We start from the raw sequence: 17,447 nt of genomic DNA on the forward strand, positions 1-17,447 counted from the left end.
GCTTTATTATAGACAGACTTCTCCCCATCTTAGCTACTACTGCATCAATATGTTTTGACCATGGCTGTTTACAATCTAGTGTTACTCCAAGCAGTTTAGTCATCTCAACTTGCTCAATTTCCACATTATTTATTACAAGATTTAGTTGAGGTTTAGGGTTTAGTGAGTGTTTTGTTCCAAATACAATGCTTTTAGTTTTAGAAATATTTAGGGCTAACTTATTCCTTGCCACCCACTCAGAAACTGCAGCTCTTTGTTGAGTGTTGCAGTCATTTCAGCCGCTGTAGTAGCTGACGTGTATAGTGTTGAGTCATCCACATACATGGACACTCTGCCTTTACTCAAAGTCAGTGGCATGTCGTTAGTAAAAAATGTTAAAAGCAAGGGGCCTAAACAGCTACCATGTGGAATTCCTGATTCTATCTGGATTATATTTGAGAGGCTTCCATTAAATAACACCCTCTGTGTTCTGTTAGACAAGTAACTCTTTATCCACATATTGATGCAGGGGGTGTAAAGCCATAACACCTACGTTTTTCCAGCAGCAGGGCGCGACCCATCAGGAAGTCCAGGGCACAGGGACTATGGTGGTTTGCTTGAAACACATAGGTATTACAGACTCGGTCAGGGAGAAGTTGAAAATGTCAGTGAAGACACTTGCCAGTTGGTCCGTGTATTCTTTAAGTACACGTCCTGGGAATCCGTCTGGCCCCGCGGCTTTGTGAAATTTGACCTGTTTAAAGGTCTTGCTCACATCGGCTACCGACAGCGTTATCACACAGGCGTCCTGAACAGCTGGTGCTCTCATGCATGCTGGTTGGGATATGTACGTACGGTCACTGTGGGGACGATGTCGTCGAAGTACTTATTGATGAATCCGATGACTGAGGTGGTATACTCCTCAATGCCTTTGGATGAATCACAGAACATATTCCAGTCTGTGCTAGCAAAACAGTCCCGTAGTGTAGCATCCGCATCATCTGACCACTTCCGTATTGAGCGAGTCCCTAGTACTTCCTGCTTTAGTTTTTTGCTTGTAAGCAGGAATCAGGAGGATAGAATTATGGTCAGATTTGCCAAATGGAGGGCAAGGGAGAGCTTTGTATGCATCTCTGTGTGTGGAGTAAAGGTGGTCTAGAGTTTTTTTCCTGTGGTTGCACATGTGACATGGTAGAAATGAGGTAAAACAGATTTAAGTTTGCCAGCATTAAAGTCTCCGGCCACTAGGAGCGCCACTTCTGGATGAGCATTTTTTTGTTTTCTTATCCTGTTGCCTAGTCCCTTTTCCCCTACCTCTATGTACATATCTAGGTCAATTCCCTTGTACCCCTGCACATCGACTCGGTACTGGTACCCCATGTATATGGCCAAGTTATTGTTATGCATTGTGTATTTATTATTCATGTTATTCTCAAAATGTTTATTATATTATTTTCCCATTTCACTCTGCATTGTTGGGAAGGGCCCTTAAGTAAGCATTTCACTGTTAGTCTACACCTGTTGTTTACGAAGCATGTGACAAACATTTGATTTGATTTAACACTAATCCAGATGCTTATAACAAGTCCCGCTACGCCCTCCGACGAGCCATCAAACAGATGGCGTCAAAGCATCAATACAGGACTAAGATTGAATCCTACTACACTGGTTCTGATGCTCAACGGATGTGGCAGGGCTTGCAAACTATCATGGAGAAACCCAGCCGCGATCTACCCAGCTACGTGAGCCTACCATCCGAGCTAAATGCCTTCTATGCTCACTTCAAGGTAAGCAACACTGAACCATGTATGAAAGCACCAGCTGTTCCGGACGAATGTGTGATCTCGCTCTCCGTTGCCGATTTAAGTAAGACCTATAAACAGTTTAACATTCACAAGGCCGCGGGGCCAGACTGAATACCAGGATGCGTACTCAGAGCTTGTGCTGACCAGCTGGCAAGTGTCTTCACTGACATTTTCAATCTATTCCTGACCTGGTCTGTAATACCAAATTGTTTCAAGCAGACCACCATAATGCTCCAGAAAATGACGCATAGTGCCTAAATGACTATCGCTCCATAGCACTCACATTTATAGCGATGAAATGTTTTAAAATACTGTTCATGGCTCATATCAACACCATCATCCCAGACACCTTGGAGCCACTCCAATTCTCATACCCCAACAGAGCCACAGACGACAGGTCGAGAGCTTCAATTCCTCTGTGTCCACATCATAAAGGAATTAACATGGTACACACACACACCCCCACACAGTTTTGAAGAGGGCATGACAGCGCCTCTTCCCCCTTGGGAGGCTGAAAAGATTTGGCATGGGCCCTAAGATCCTCAAAAAAGTTCTACAGCTGCAACAATGAGCACATCTTGACCAGTTGCATCACAGCTTGGTATGGGATCTGCAAGGCACCAACCACAAGGCGCTACAGATGGTGGTGAGTATGGCCCAGTACGTCACTGGGGCCAAGCTCCCTGACATCCAGGACCTCTATACCAGAGGGTGTCAGAGGAGGTCTACATTTTATTTGAAAGAGCCACCCAAGCCACAGACTGTTTTCTCTGTTACCGCACGGCAGAAACCAACAGAACCCTGAACAGCTTCTACCGCCAAGCCATAAGACTGCTAAACAAGACTGCTAAATAGTTAATCAAATGGCTACCCAGACTACCTGCATTGACCCTTTTTTGCATTAATTCTCTTGCACTGACTATGCACACACACACACAGTTGCCTAGTCACTTTACCCATACCTAAATGTACATAGCCACCGCAATTACCTCGTTTCTTTACACATCGACTCGGTCCAGGTACTCGCTGTATATAGCCATGTTATTACCTCGTTCCCCTGCACATCGGTCCAGGTACCTTCTGTATATACTCATGTTATTACCTCGTTCCCCTGCACATCGGTCCAGGTACTCCCTGTATATAGCCATGTTATTACCTCGTTCCCCTGCACATCGGTCCAGGTACTCCCTGTATATAGCCATGTTATTACCTCGTTCCCCTGCACATCGGTCCAGGTACTCCCTGTATATAGCCATGTTATTACCTCATTCCCCTGCACATCAGTCCAGGTACTCCCTCTATATAGCCATGTTATTACCTCGTTCCCCTGCACATCAGTCCAGGAACTCCCTGTATATAGCCATGTTATTACCTCGTTCCCCTGCACATCAGTCCAGGAACTCCCTGTATATAGCCATGTTATTACCTCGTTCCCCTGCACATCAGTCCAGGTACTCCCTCTATACAGCCATGTTATTACCTCGTTCCCCTGCACATCAGTCCAGGTACTCCCTCTATACAGCCATGTTATTACCTCATTCCCCTGCACATCAGTCCAGGAACTCCCTGTATATAGCCATGTTATTACCTCATTCCCCTGCACATCAGTCCAGGAACTCCCTGTATATAGCCATGTTATTACCTCATTCCCCTGCACATCAGTCCAGGTACTCCCTCTATACAGCCATGTTATTACCTCATTCCCCTGCACATCAGTCCAGGAACTCCCTGTATATAGCCATGTTATTACCTCATTCCCCTGCACATCAGTCCAGGTACTCCCTCTATACAGCCATGTTATTTTTTTACTTGTCATTGCTACTCACTCTGTATTTATTCCTTATGTCACTATTTCTGTTGTTTTACGAAGCATGTGACAAATACCATTTGATTTGATTTGAATGGTGTGCTAATGGCTTAAGGGCTTAAGGGTAACACCAGCATTGAGGGGCATTCTCCATAGCAATTATAGTGAATCTCCCTTACTGAATCTCACACTGCCACACTTCCAAGTTTTGTATTCACTCAACATGAGGAAGCTAGTCAAGGTTAAACTTGAATGTACTCAAACTACTCCTTTCAAATGTTCTAAAAGTTGAGGTCACTATACCACCAATGAAGTTCCCAGCACTGCCTTACATTCTTTTTCTTCGCATAGTGAATTATTCACGTCGTATGGTTCAGAAAGATACCAAGTTTAAAGTATTGAGCTAATCAAATGTGATGACTTGTGCTTCCTTAACCCATCTGCGAAGACAAGACGTGAATGCCTTGTGTCAACTGCTCATTAGTACAATTGTGGCATTCATACATAAACATATTATGCTATTCATGGTTCTTTGTAATCAAGAATGCACAGGTAACTTACAAAATAATGTAAACACTAGGGATACAAAGTATACTGAAAGCAAGTGCTTCCACATAGGTGTGGTTCCTGAGTTAATTAAGCAATACAATTAAAACAAAAAAAAAGTTTTATTTAACCCTTATTTTACCAGGTAAGTTAACTGAGAACACATTCTTATTTACAGCAACAACCTGGGGAGTAGTTACAGGGAAGAGGAGAGGGGATGAATGAGTCAATTAACATTAACATCCCGTCATCTATAAAAATGCTGGGCAGGCAAAAGAAAATTGTGATTATTTTGGCTACCATGGCTATGCCCCCATAGGAAGACAATGCCCTAATCCACAGAGAACAAGTGATCATTAAAATGGTTTGATGAGCATGAAAACTATGTAAACCATATGCCATGGCCGTCTCAGTCACCAGATCTCAACCCAATTGAATACTTATGGGAAATTCTGGAATGGTGCCTGAGACAGATTTTTCCACCACCATCAACCAAACACCAAATTATGGAATTTCTTGTGGAAGAATGGTGTCGCATCCCTCCAATAGAGTTCCAGATATTGCACAATTCAGGGAAATTTCCAGAAATCCTGGTTGGAGGCTCACATCCTGGTTGGAGGCTCCCATCCTGGTTGGATCCTCCAACCGTTATTTTGGGAAAACCAGTGAATTTATTGAAAGTTCCAGGAATTTTGCAACCCTAGTCCAGACACTAGTTCTGGCTTGTTCTGGTCCAATGCCCTATTAAGACACTTTATGTTGGTGTTTCGTTTATTTTGGCAGTTACCTGTACATTTGTAAACTACCATTCAAAAGTTTGGGGTCACTTAGAAATGTCCTTGTTTTTTAAAGAAAATTAAAAAAAATGGTCCATTAAAATAACATAAAATTGATCAGAAATACAGTGTAGACATTGTTAATGTTGTAAATGACTATTGTAGATGCTGGCCTTCTAGGCAGAGTTCCTCTGTCTAGTGTCTGTGTTCTTTTGCCCATCTTAATCTTTTCTTTCTTTTGGCAGGTCTGAGTTATGGCTTTTTCTTTGAAACTCTGCCAAGAAGGCCAGCATCCCGGAGTTGCCTCTTCACTGTTAACATTGAGATTGGTGTTTTGCGGGTACTATTTAATGAAGCTGCCAGTTGAGGACTTGTGAGGCATCTGTTTCTCAAACTAGACACTCTAATGTACTTGTCCTCTTGCTCAGTTGTGCACCGGGGCCTCCCACTCCACTTTCTATTATGTTTAGAGCCAGTTTGCGCTGTTCTGTGAAGGGAGTAGTACACAGCGTTGTATGAGATCTTCAGTTTCTTGGCAATTTCTCGCATGGAATAGCCTTCATTTCTCTGAACAAGAATAGACTGATGAGTTTCAGAAGAAAGGTCTTTGTTTCTGGCCATTTTGAGCTTGTAATCGAACCCACAAATGCTGATGCTCCAGATACTCAACTAGTCTAAAGAAGGCCAGTTTTATTGCTTCTTTAATCACAACAACAGTTTTCAGCTGTGCTAACATAATTGCAAAAGGGTTTTCTAATGATCAATTAGCCTTTTAAAATGATAAACTTGGATTAGCTAACACAAAGTGCCATTTGAACAGAGGAGTGATAATGGGCCTCTGTAGATATTCCATAAAAAAAATTAAAAAATCAGACGTTTCCAGCTACAATAGTCATTTACAATATTAACAATGTCTACACTGTATTTCTGATCAATTTGCTGTTATTTTAACGGACAAAAAAAATTGGCTTTTCTTTTAAAAACAAGGACATTTCTAAGTGACCCCAAACTTTTGAACGGTAGTGTATGTCTCCATGTAAAATGTCCGAGTGAACCAAGATAAAGTCTCCGGTCAATCAGACCTACAGTATACCAAGGAAACAGAAAACGGTGCAGCCACCTCCCCTATAACCTAACGAACGACTGGCCTTTACACCCTTAACCCAACATTCACATCACACCCATCCTCAAAGTGAAAGAAACCCTTCCTCTGTCTGTCTCATACTCTGCCCTCTGAGGGAAACAGGGAAAATAGGATAAGGGAGCTAGAAATGACAAGTGAGAATAAATGGTGTTCCTAAATGGTTAAGGTGATATACTGACTGTATATGGGGAGAGAGAAGGATGAAAGATCACGATCTGTGCACTAGAGCTGAGAATGCATTGTGACGTCACTAATGGAATTATCAAGCTAACAGTGCACAGTCTCTGAGGTCTACAGTATTAAAACCACACTGAAGCCCTCTCACACTAAAGCCCTCGCGCTGACCTACAAAATGTCATCTCACCATCCAATCCCCTGTTTTTGCTGTATGCTACTATTACCGTGAGCATTGAAATGAATCAATGGCCTACTGAACCTACACAGTGCATAATGTACAGAACAGGCTTTGAGGTGGATACGGCAGGAACAAATACACTGAATTGCATGTCTCCTGCCCTCTGCCATGTCTTCAGATCACAGTGGCACGGCCATGACCTGGGATTTGTGGGAAACCTGTCCTAGTGTACTGCTCCGCTCGCCATTTCCTCACACTCACGCTGTTTAGCCCCAGACCCCCCCCCCCCCCCCCCACCACAGCTCTCTCCTCCCCCCTAAAGGCTCATTTATATTCCAGCAGTCTCTTCCAGACACAGAGCACACCAGCAGCCACAACACCATCAATACTGCATCCCATCTTAGCCTGCACAGCCCGCACACAGCTCCTTAAGCCAAAGAGGACAAATGGTCTTCTTGACTATGAAAATGATAATCTCGGTGACAACTCATGTAATGAAGTCACTCTGGATTCTCACAATGTTAATGGCAGTGTCTTCCGCCACTCCTCTCCGTCTGTCCCAGCTCTATTTCGCTATCAACATTATATCTTGTTGTCTGTATATCACTCAATATTGTATTCTAGACATGTTTTTGTGATGTTCTGGATTTTGACTGGAACATGTATAGGGCACACACACACACACACACACACACACACACACACACACACACACACACACACACACACACACACACACACACACACACACACACACACACACACACACACACACACACACACACACACAATGCGGCCAAATTAGAATAGGCTAAACGACATTGGCGCTGTGTTCGGGGTAGAGCTGTGTTTGGTAATGGTTGAACCGGGGAGCAGAAGTACATGACAGCAGATGTTGCATGGAGCCAAACTGCTCTTAAGGGAGTGGTTGGCTCGGCTTTCCGCGGCTGTGAAGGCGTGCATCAGCCCTGGTTCATTAGGAGGATCTCCTGCTCTACCTGAAATCCTCCACCATATGGCTGTGGTTGACACAGGGCCCCCACACACACACCCCTGAACACTGACTGCAGAGTTCAAGCTGTACACGCAGACACTTATATGCCTTCATTTCTCCACGGTGACTGATGACCCACATCACCTGCCAGGAAATAGGTGACTAGAAGGTGGAGGGAATAGATGGTGGAGGAGAATAGAGGGTGGAAGGAATAAAGGGAATAGAGGTTGGAGGGAATAAAGGGAATAAAGTGTGGAGGGAAAAGAGGGAATAGAGGGTGGATAAAACAGAGGGAATAGAGGGTGAAGGGAATAGAGGGTGGAGGGAATAGAGGGTGGAGGAGAATAGAGGGAATAGAGGGTGGAGGAGAATAGAGGGTGGAGGAGAATAGAGGGTGGAGGGAATAGAGGTTGGAGGGAATAAAGGGAATAAAGTGTGGAGGGAATAGAGGGTGGAGGAGAATAGAGGGTGGAGGAGAATAGAGGGTGGAGGGAATAAAGGGAATAAAGTGTGGAGGGAATAGAGGGTGGAGGAGAATAGAGGGTGGAGGGAATAGAGGGTGGAGGAGAACAGAGGGTGGAGGGAATAAAGGGAATAAAGTGTGGAGGGAAAAGAGGGAATAGAGGGTGGATAAAACAGAGGGAATAGAGGGTGGAGGAGAATAGAGGGTGGAGGAGAATAGAGGGAATAAAGGGAATAAAGTGTGGAGGGAATAGAGGGTGGAGGAGAATAGAGGGTGGAGGAGAATAGAGGGTGGAGGGAATAGAGGGTGGAGGAGAATAGAGGGTGGAGGAGAATAGAGGGTGGAGGGAATAGAGGGTGGAGGAGAATAGAGGGTGGAGGAGAATAGAGGGTGGAGGAGAATAGAGGGTGGAGGAGAATAGAGGGTGGAGGGAATAGAGGGTGGAGGAGAATAGAGGGTGGAGGGAATAGAGGGTGGAGGAGAATAGAGGAGAATAGAGGGTGGAGGGAATAGAGGGTGGAGGAGAATAGAGGAGAATAGAGGGTGGAGGGAATAGAGGGTGGAGGAGAATAGAGGGTGGATAAAACAGAGGGAATAGAGGGTGGAGGAGAATAGAGGGTGGAGGAGAATAGAGGGTGGAGGGAATAGAGGGTGGAGGAGAATAGAGGGTGGATAAAACAGAGATACCTCTGGATCGTGCATTCTTCTGCTTCTTATGTAGCAGTCATAAAATAAACAAAAACGGGACAAGGCGAATAAATTGATTATTGTCATTGTACTTAATTACCACGTTTTCTGCGTTAAACTATGTGAAATATTGGCCTGTTGGAAACTACAACTCCATACTATGTTGCACAGTTCAGGCTTGATCCAATTTATCTCTAGAGAAACTGCACACTGAGTTCACCAAACAATAAACAAACAACCCCCAAAAACGATGTTGGTCAATTAGTTGTATAAAAACAGGAAAATAACCAAAATGTCAATTAATTGCTCAGCACTACTCTTTTGCCCTCAATTCTGTCTCATAACATCATATTCATAAGGTTGACATCTCAACTAGCTATCCATGGTAAAGTCTCTCCATGGTAAAGTCTCTCCATGGTAAAGTCTCTCCATGGTAAAGTCTCTCCATGGTAAAGTCTCTCCATGGAGTAAAGTGCTGTGTGGTGTTTGAGTGAGGTGAGGACAAGGTGAGCCATGGCTTCGGGTGTGGGAGGCAGACTGTTTAGTATCTTCAGTGGGTTTCTACAGAGCTGCATATTCAGAGAGTCCATCCTGCATGACTCCTGTCTTCCTTTGATCTCTAACAGAGTTCCTCTCACAGGGCACACTGAATAATGCTGAGAGCGAGAGATGCAGTTCTGTGTGCAACCTTAGAAGTAAATTCCACATCAAACCCATCTCAGAACCACAGGCAAAAGCCTAGGTTGTGTCACCATACCTACAAAGTGAAAAAGTCAAATTAAAACTTCACAATAAAACCTGCACCCACTGTGTATTTGTTTCTGTACTTATTAGGGATCCCGATTAGTTCCTGCCAAGACAGCAGCTTCTCTTCCTGGGGTTTGTTATGGATCCCCATTAGTTCCTGCCAAGACAGCAGCTTCTCTTCCTGGGGTTTGTTATGGATCCCCATTAGTTTGACAACTTGTATTTTTACTTCACTACATTCCTAAAGAAAACGTTTTAATCCCTATATTTCCCTGACACCCAAAAGTACTCGTTACATTTTGAATGCTTAGCAGGACAGGAAAATGGTCCAATTCACACACTTATCAAGAGAACATCCCTGGTCATCCCCAATACCTGATCTGAAGCATTTACATTAACGCAAATGCTTTTTTTTGTAAATGATGTCTGAGTGTTGGCGTATTCCCCTGGCTATCCATAAATTTAAAAAACAAGAAAATGGTGCCACCTGATTTGCTTAATATAAGGAGTTTGAAATGATTTATACTCTTACTTTGATACTTAAATATATTTTAATAATTACAGTTACTTTTGATACTTAAGTATATTTAAAACCAAATACTTTTAGACTTTAACTCAAGTAGTATTTTACTGGGCGACTTTCACTTTTACCTGAGTTATTTTCTATTAAGGTATCTTTACTTTTACTCAAGTATGACAATTGGGTACTTTTTCTACCACTGCATTTAACTACGGGGTGGCCAATCTTATCTCTGCACAGGTGCATCTTTTAACGCTACAGTTTGCTGCTCCTTTACATTTTCAACCATCTCGGTAACGCGCCTTTTCAACAGTTCTGGCAGACAGTTCTGGCAGACATGTATTTGATCTTTCAGATGATTGTGTTTTTGTTAGGCAATCCATTAAATAAAGTCTGCGAAATTCTGAGGAAAGCCTCCTTCACATATTCCACATTAGTAAATGGTTTTCCATGTTTAGCAATGCACTGAGCAACTTTGTAGCTTCCCCCTGTAGCTTGGTTTGACTGCATATAGATTTGTAAGCACACTCCTTTGCTTTTCATACCTGGACACGGCCTTCTTGATTCCTTCAGCCTTGTTCTCCTCATCCTTGAAGTTTTTCTCATGTCTCGTTTCAAAATGACGCCATACACTTGATGTCTGACAAACAACAGTTTTACAACAGAGAGTGCAAACAGATCGGTCCTTCTGTAAAACGAATCCATATTCCTTTGTCCAAGAGGCAATAAGTGAGCGGATATCTGCCTTATTTTTCTTTGCTGATGACATTTTGCACCCTGAACTTTTTTAAATATCAAAAAACGCTTGCTACCTGCTAGCCATGTGAAAAGGAATCTCTCATTTTCAATGCTGCCTTGGTTTTGAATTATGCGGGACAGGTAGGTAGTCTTCCACTGAACTAATAATATGAAACTCCTGCAAAACCATGAAAGTACAACCGATTGGAAAACGTACTGCAAATTGGCTAATCAGGTTTCACATACCTTGGGAACTACAACATTGCAGTGAATTCCAATTAAATTTCGAAACCAATGCATATAATTTCAATTATTTTCATCAAAAACATAGGAATCACTACAAAACATATTGTATGATCTCTTATACACTATATTAGGCCCAGCCTTTGGAACTTTGTTTTTTCTAGATATGGCTATTATATTGAGATTCTACATCCGATGGATTTGGATGCTATAAATCAAATTTCTGCAGTATTAGTAAAGATGTGATCAATACATGTTGATTATTTAATTCCTGTGCTGTTTGTAACTACCCTGGTAGGCTGACTGACAACCTGAACCAGGTTGTAGGCACCTAGTTACAGCTTGAAGCTTTCTCTCGAGTGGGCAGCCTGATGAAAGACAGTCAATATTGAAATCACCCAGAAAATATACCTCTGTTGATATCACATACATTATCAAGCATTTCACACATTATCCTGATACTGACTGTTAGCACTTGGCTGTCTATAGCATCTTCCCAACAGAATGGGCTTTAAATGAGGCAGGTCAACTTGTAGCCATATTACTTCAATAGTATTTAACATGAGATCCTCTCTAAGCTTTACAGGAATGTGGTTCTGAATATAAACGGCAACACCTCCACCTTTGCATTTCTGTCTTTTCTGTAGATGTTACAACCTCTGGACGGGCTCGTCCCGTATGCGGGATCAACATCCAGCGAAAAATCCTATCGCCATTTTCTTTACAAAATGTAATAATATATTTTTTTTCAAATATAGGACTATTGTATATCGTTTTATAGATACACCTCTCCTGAATCGAACCACGTCGTCCGATTTCAAAAAGGCTTTACAGCAAAAGCAAAACATTAGATTATGTTAGAGGAGTATATCGTAAAAGTAGCCACATAGCCATTTTCCGACCAACCACATGCATCACAAATAACTAAAAAAACAGCTAAATGCAGCACTAACCTTTGACAATCTTCATCAGATGACACTCCTAGGACATCATGTTACACAATACATGCATTCTTTTGTTCGATAAAGTTCATATTTATATATAAAAACAGCATTTTACATCGGCACGTGACGTTGACTAACTAATTTCCCTCAAATGCATCCGGTGAAACAGCGCTACAATTTACTAAATTACTATTCGAAAACATTTTTAAAATGTAATATTGTCATTCTAAGATTTATAGATTAACATCTCTTGAAAGCACCTGTAATGCCAGATTTAAAAATAACTTTACTGGGTAATCACACTTTGCGATAAAAGGGGATGCGATACTCAGAAAAATAGGCTACCGTTACAGGTCAGCGCCATCTTGGAACAATCGCATATCAAATCTACTCTTGTATACTATTGTCAATAATCCCTTACCTTTGATTATCTTCATCAGAAGGCACTTCCAGGAATCCCAGGTCCACAACAAATGTATTTTCGTTCGAAAAAGTTAATCCTTTATGTCGCAATAGCTTGTTGTTGTTAGCGCGTTCTGAAGGCTGCTCCAAAAGTACCGTCGTGCGCGGGACTTCTCTCTCAACAAAATGCATTTTTTTAAAATTTAAGTTCGTTCAAACATGTCAAACGTTGTAAAACATAAATCTTTAGGGCCTTTTTCAACCAGAGCTCCAATAAGATTCAAGGGGGACGATTGCATTGTCTTTCTAAACGTTTCGAAAGGGGAGGGTAGCCAGGGGCGCCGGCGTCATAATGGTGATGGCCCTCTCCATGTGACCACTTTCCACAGACTCTCATTCTGTCAGTTTTCACAGTAGGAGACTCAAACCACTTTGTAAAGACTGGGGACATCTAGTGGAAGCAATAGGAAGTGCTCAATGAACCATAGCTCATGGTGTGATTTATAGGCAAAGTGATGAAGTTGAGTCCGCAATTCAGAATTCCACATCCTGTTACGATCTGTCTCGGGGTTTTGACTGCCATATGAGTTCTGTTATACTCACAGACACCATTCAAACAGTTTTAGAAACTTTAGGGTGTTTTCTATCCACAAGTATTAATTATATGCATATCCTAGCTTCTGAGTTTGAGTAGGAGGCCGTTTAAAATGGGAACAAATTGTTTTCAAAAATTGCTGTAGCGCCCCCTATCCTAGGCGACCGTCAAGAGGATAACCAATTATCTAAGTGAGTTTCTAACAAATTGTGAACCGATTCAGGAAACTAGGCATATGTCGCAAGTCACGACTTCACAGGAGACCTGTTTGAACGTAAAAAATACATTTTTTAATCAAAATGCATTTGTTCGAATTTTGACAGAAAGTGGTTTCATTTCAAGTGTACTGTTAGCTAGGTAACGTTAGCTGGCTGGGTCGCTAGCTAACGTTGTGTATGATCTTATTTTTCGCATCTCAGACACATTTGCTTGACTAGTTATAGCCATAGAACCTGGTTGGTTAGATACCTGCAGATTCATGCAGGGTAGTAATGTCATGAGTTATGATTATGGTCCATTGTTTAGCTAGCTAGCTAGCTAGCTAGCAACATGTCTTAACAAAAGGACTCCATTATGCAAGTGTCCATTTCAACAGAATGTCACTGCAACTGTTGATAGACGTACTAGTTGGTAAATTTGCTCTGGCCATCTACTCCGATTTCAGACCACGGTTAAGATAGTCTAGCTAGCTACATTTTCAGATATTACACGTTTCTAATTTTGACAAAGTGGTTTCATTTCAAGTGTACTGTTAGCTAGCTAACATTAGCTGGCTGGGTCGCCAGCTAATGTTATATGTTTGATCTTATTCTTCGTATCTCAGACACATTTGCTTGACTAGTTATAACCATAGAACCTGGTTGGTTAGCCTCCTGCAGATTCATGCAAGGTAGTAATGTCATGAGTTGTGATTATGGTCCATTGTTTAGCTAGCTAGCTAGCAACATGTCTTAACAAAAGACTCCACTCTAATTTTGACAAAGTATTTTAATTTCAAGTTAGTGTACTGTTAGCTAGCTAGCTAACATTAGCTGGCTGGCTCGCTAACTAATGTTACATCATGCATTAGGATTCATTGTTTACCTAGCTAGCTATTTAGCTACATTTCTTAACAAAAGACTCTCATCTTAGTGTGCCAGAGGGCAGAATAACTGATGAATGTTTGAACGCTCAAGACCCGTTGAATATGTCTGGTGTCAGTAAACGTTGGCAACAAAGCGTAATTAAATTGTTGCCAGCAGCACTGTTACAGTCACCAACGCTCTGGATGACATGAAAACTGCCTAAACTGCTCTGCTAGGGGTAGTAAAATCATCAGAGTGGGGTGTTCTCTCATTATGTGTCTGCAAGTAGCTAGCCAATGTTAGCTTGGGTGCTGTCGTTGACTGTCGTTGTGAGGTCAGAGCGTCAACCCTACTTATTGGCCAGAGCGTCTAGTGTGCGTCTGAATGCGAAACACACAATCTGACAGCACAGTTGCAGTCACCAATGCTCTGGATAACATACTGTAACAGCCTAACCAGCTCTGCTATGGCGAGTAATGTTCAGTGAGCTGTTCTCTCTCGCTTAGATGTCTGAACTATGCTGAATGGGTGTAGACAAAGAAGGGCTCTCCAGTAGTAGTACCAAAACATTGAAAGACGTTTTTCTCAAAAGTGAGTTTACAAGTTGATCAACTTTTAATGCAGAATTACTTTCCCATTGTTTCCTCAAATTCAGTGTATGATATGCCATTTTGTAGCTCTGAGTCTCTACTTCTATCCAATGTAAAAAAAAAAAACAGCTGGTTGCTACATAAGACCAGATCCAGATGGTGAGTCACAATTATTGATTTCATGAACCTTGTTTCTTAAGCTACGTATGTTAAAGTGGGCAATTTTTAGCAATTTTCTGGGATGCTTGATTGTTTTCATTGCTTTACTGGGAAGCTTAGCGAAGGTAGACATGCTCATGTTATTTATGTTAGTGCAAGGTGAGTTGCACACAGTGGATTTCCTACTAGGGCACACCGCCTTAGTGCTAACAGTATAACTCTGGTTCATAGACACATGATTACTGCATACAACAGCTGATGGTTTTGCAGAGGAATTCAGGGCAGTAAGAGGGACATAAATTGTTGTTACTTACATTGTGTCTTCCTTCGCCCCTTGGCCAATGTACATTTGCTGAAACATTATGAACACTCAGCGACACAATGGTAGGGATTAACTGAGCTGGGCTTGGATCACTGATAAGTCATTGTCTCAACGCAGCCTTATAATGCTGTGAAAGGAACCATGAACCCGAATGATTTGGGTGGATGCCATCCTCCTTATGAAACAAGCTTTGTTTCCAGAAGGTATCAAAATTGTCAATAAATCATACACCTATAGAGCCAAAGCTGCATAACCTAGGTCATACATGGTAGTGAACTCAGTATAATTATTAGTCAGTAAAAGTCACATAACATTTTTCATGTTAAAGATTAATTATGAAGTGAGAGAGGATTTGTAGGTAGCACCTGGAAGTGTCTGCCCTCTGTTCTGAACGTCAATTAACCTATCAACTAGTGGTACTTTTTTTTATAACAACAGAGTACTGAACTCTAAAGGAAGCAGTGTGTATTAAACTCTAAAGGAAACAGTGTGTACTGAACTCTAAAGGAAGCAGTGTGTATTAAACTCTAAAGGAAGCAGTGTGTATTGAACTCTAAAGGAAGGAGGGTGTATTGAACTCTAAAGGAAGGAGGGTGTATTGAACTCTAAAGGAAGGAGGGTGTATTGAACTCTAAAGGAAGGAGGGTGTATTGAACTCTAAAGGAAGGAGGGTGTATTGAACTCTGAAGGAAGCAGTGTGTACTGGACTCTAAAGGAAGGAGGGTGTATTGAACTCTAAAGGAAGGAGGGTGTATTGAACTCTAAAGGAAGGAGGGTGTATTGAACTCTGAAGGAAGCAGTGTGTACACCACGGTATCTGTTGTCATGAGAGGGCTGAAACCCTTCAGGATGTTTTGTGTTTTGTAGAGCTAAGAAATACCTTTCACCTTTAAAAATAAAACACGACAGTGAATCTAACCATTTCGATTTTACAGTTGAGATATGGCAGCAATCACTATTGATTATTTCCACTAACAATAATGAATGATTACAGACAAGTGTTAGGAAACCGCCTTGCGACTGAATGTCTTTGATTGGGGAATGACTTTTGTTATCCATTTCACTCCAGTAGAATGATATTCGAAAGTGTCCGTCATTTAAAATAAGGTTTATATATGAATTGATGACTTGTTAGGGTGACAAAAGGAGAAAGGGTGATAGACTATGACCAACTGAAGTTTGTCTTTGCTGTGTTTCAATGACTTTCTAGATGTAAACTTTGGTGGTGCAGGGAGCCAGCAGCATTCCATTCTATTAGGACTGACTCCCTCTCCGCTGAGTGTACGGGCCAGAAGCAGCCCAGCCTGTGTATGATGTAGCTTATCTCTCCTCCCAGACACTAATACGCCTGCCCACCATCTGACTTGTGTGTCCATGAGCCCAACAGAGATGTGTTTGATCAAATGAATCAACGTGAGAGTTACAAAATTGTGCATACAAAAGTGGTCATCAAACTTTTCTGAGCCGAGATCACTTTCTAAGTCAAAATGGAGGCTAAGATCTACTGCAAAATTTAAAAAAATAAAAATACGACATGACTTAAAAAACGTAAGCCTATACAACATCAACCAATTAAAAACAGTTATGTAGCAAAAAGGTTTGTGCAGTAGTCAACAGGCTCAATACATTATCTCTGCATATTGTCTATTCTTGAATTGCACTGGGGAGGTGGGAGGTTCCCTTTAGTAAACCATCATCAAAAACACACGCTGAGGAAGGGAAAGCAGTCCCGACAAGCGGCTAATAGGAAGACCCTGTGAAACGGGAGGAATGTATGAAAAAAAATCCCAGTTCAGTGGAGACAGACACAGAAACAGAGACGTGGAGCTCACCTTGTCGGACGTACTCCTGGTGTTCGTGGTGCACCAGCTCACCTTGGCGGACGTACTCCTGGTGTTCGTGGCGCACCAGCTCAGCCACACAGCCCCCGTAGTGCAGGTGTGTGTCGCGGTCATAGGCTTTGAGCGTCTCGCTGGAGCTGTAGGACTTCTGGGTGGCCACGCGGCACTCCTCGGGCTGCAGGGATGCAGTGGCGTTGTGGAAGTCCTTCCTGCAGCGCCCCCGGGTCAGAGAGCGGTGCGGACGCTCCTTCATGTCCATCTCCACGGTGACTGGCGCTGCTGCTCTTAGGGGATTGGTTCAGGTCAAGGCTCTCAGCTGTTAGGGGTGACAGCAAGGGAGGGGTGAGAGAGAGAGAGAGAGAGAGAGAGAGAGAGAGAGAGCGCAGAGTGGAGAGAGAGAGAGAGAGAGAGAGAGAGAGAGAGAGAGAGAGAGAGAGAGAGAGCGCAGAGTGAGCATGAAAACAGACACACCGAAGTAATGCGTTCACTTTCTAAAATACTAAAATCATGCTGCACTGAACTGCAAGACAGAGTAAAAAAAGGACTGAAGACGATAAATGCTGGTTCAAAGCCTGTGTTGTCTTAGGTAAGGTTCTTAACTTCAGTACCTATCCTCCTACACAATGAGATATAATCCCTTATGCTGCCTGTGAGAGTCAAACTGTTTCTGAAGAAATGGAAAGAAATATACCACACAAGCATTTAACAGTGCGCGTCTATTTTGGA

General features: G+C 42.3%; 1 protein-coding gene across 1 annotated transcript in view; it reads right to left on the bottom strand.

Annotated features, from left to right (window-relative positions):
- The window catches only part of LOC123742502 (teneurin-2), a 36,083-nt gene extending 19,047 nt beyond the window's left edge, over positions 1-17,036 (bottom strand). The window contains exon 1 of the mRNA XM_045717389.2: positions 16,713-17,036. Within this exon, the coding sequence (XP_045573345.1) occupies positions 16,713-16,980 (268 nt within the window). The 5' untranslated portion in view covers positions 16,981-17,036. The remainder of the gene's footprint in view (positions 1-16,712) is intronic.
- Positions 17,037-17,447: the final 411 nt, after the last annotated feature.

Source organism: Salmo salar, chromosome 04 (genome assembly GCF_965601325.2).
Source record: "Salmo salar chromosome 04, fSalSal1, whole genome shotgun sequence".
Lineage (NCBI taxonomy): Eukaryota > Metazoa > Chordata > Actinopteri > Salmoniformes > Salmonidae > Salmo > Salmo salar.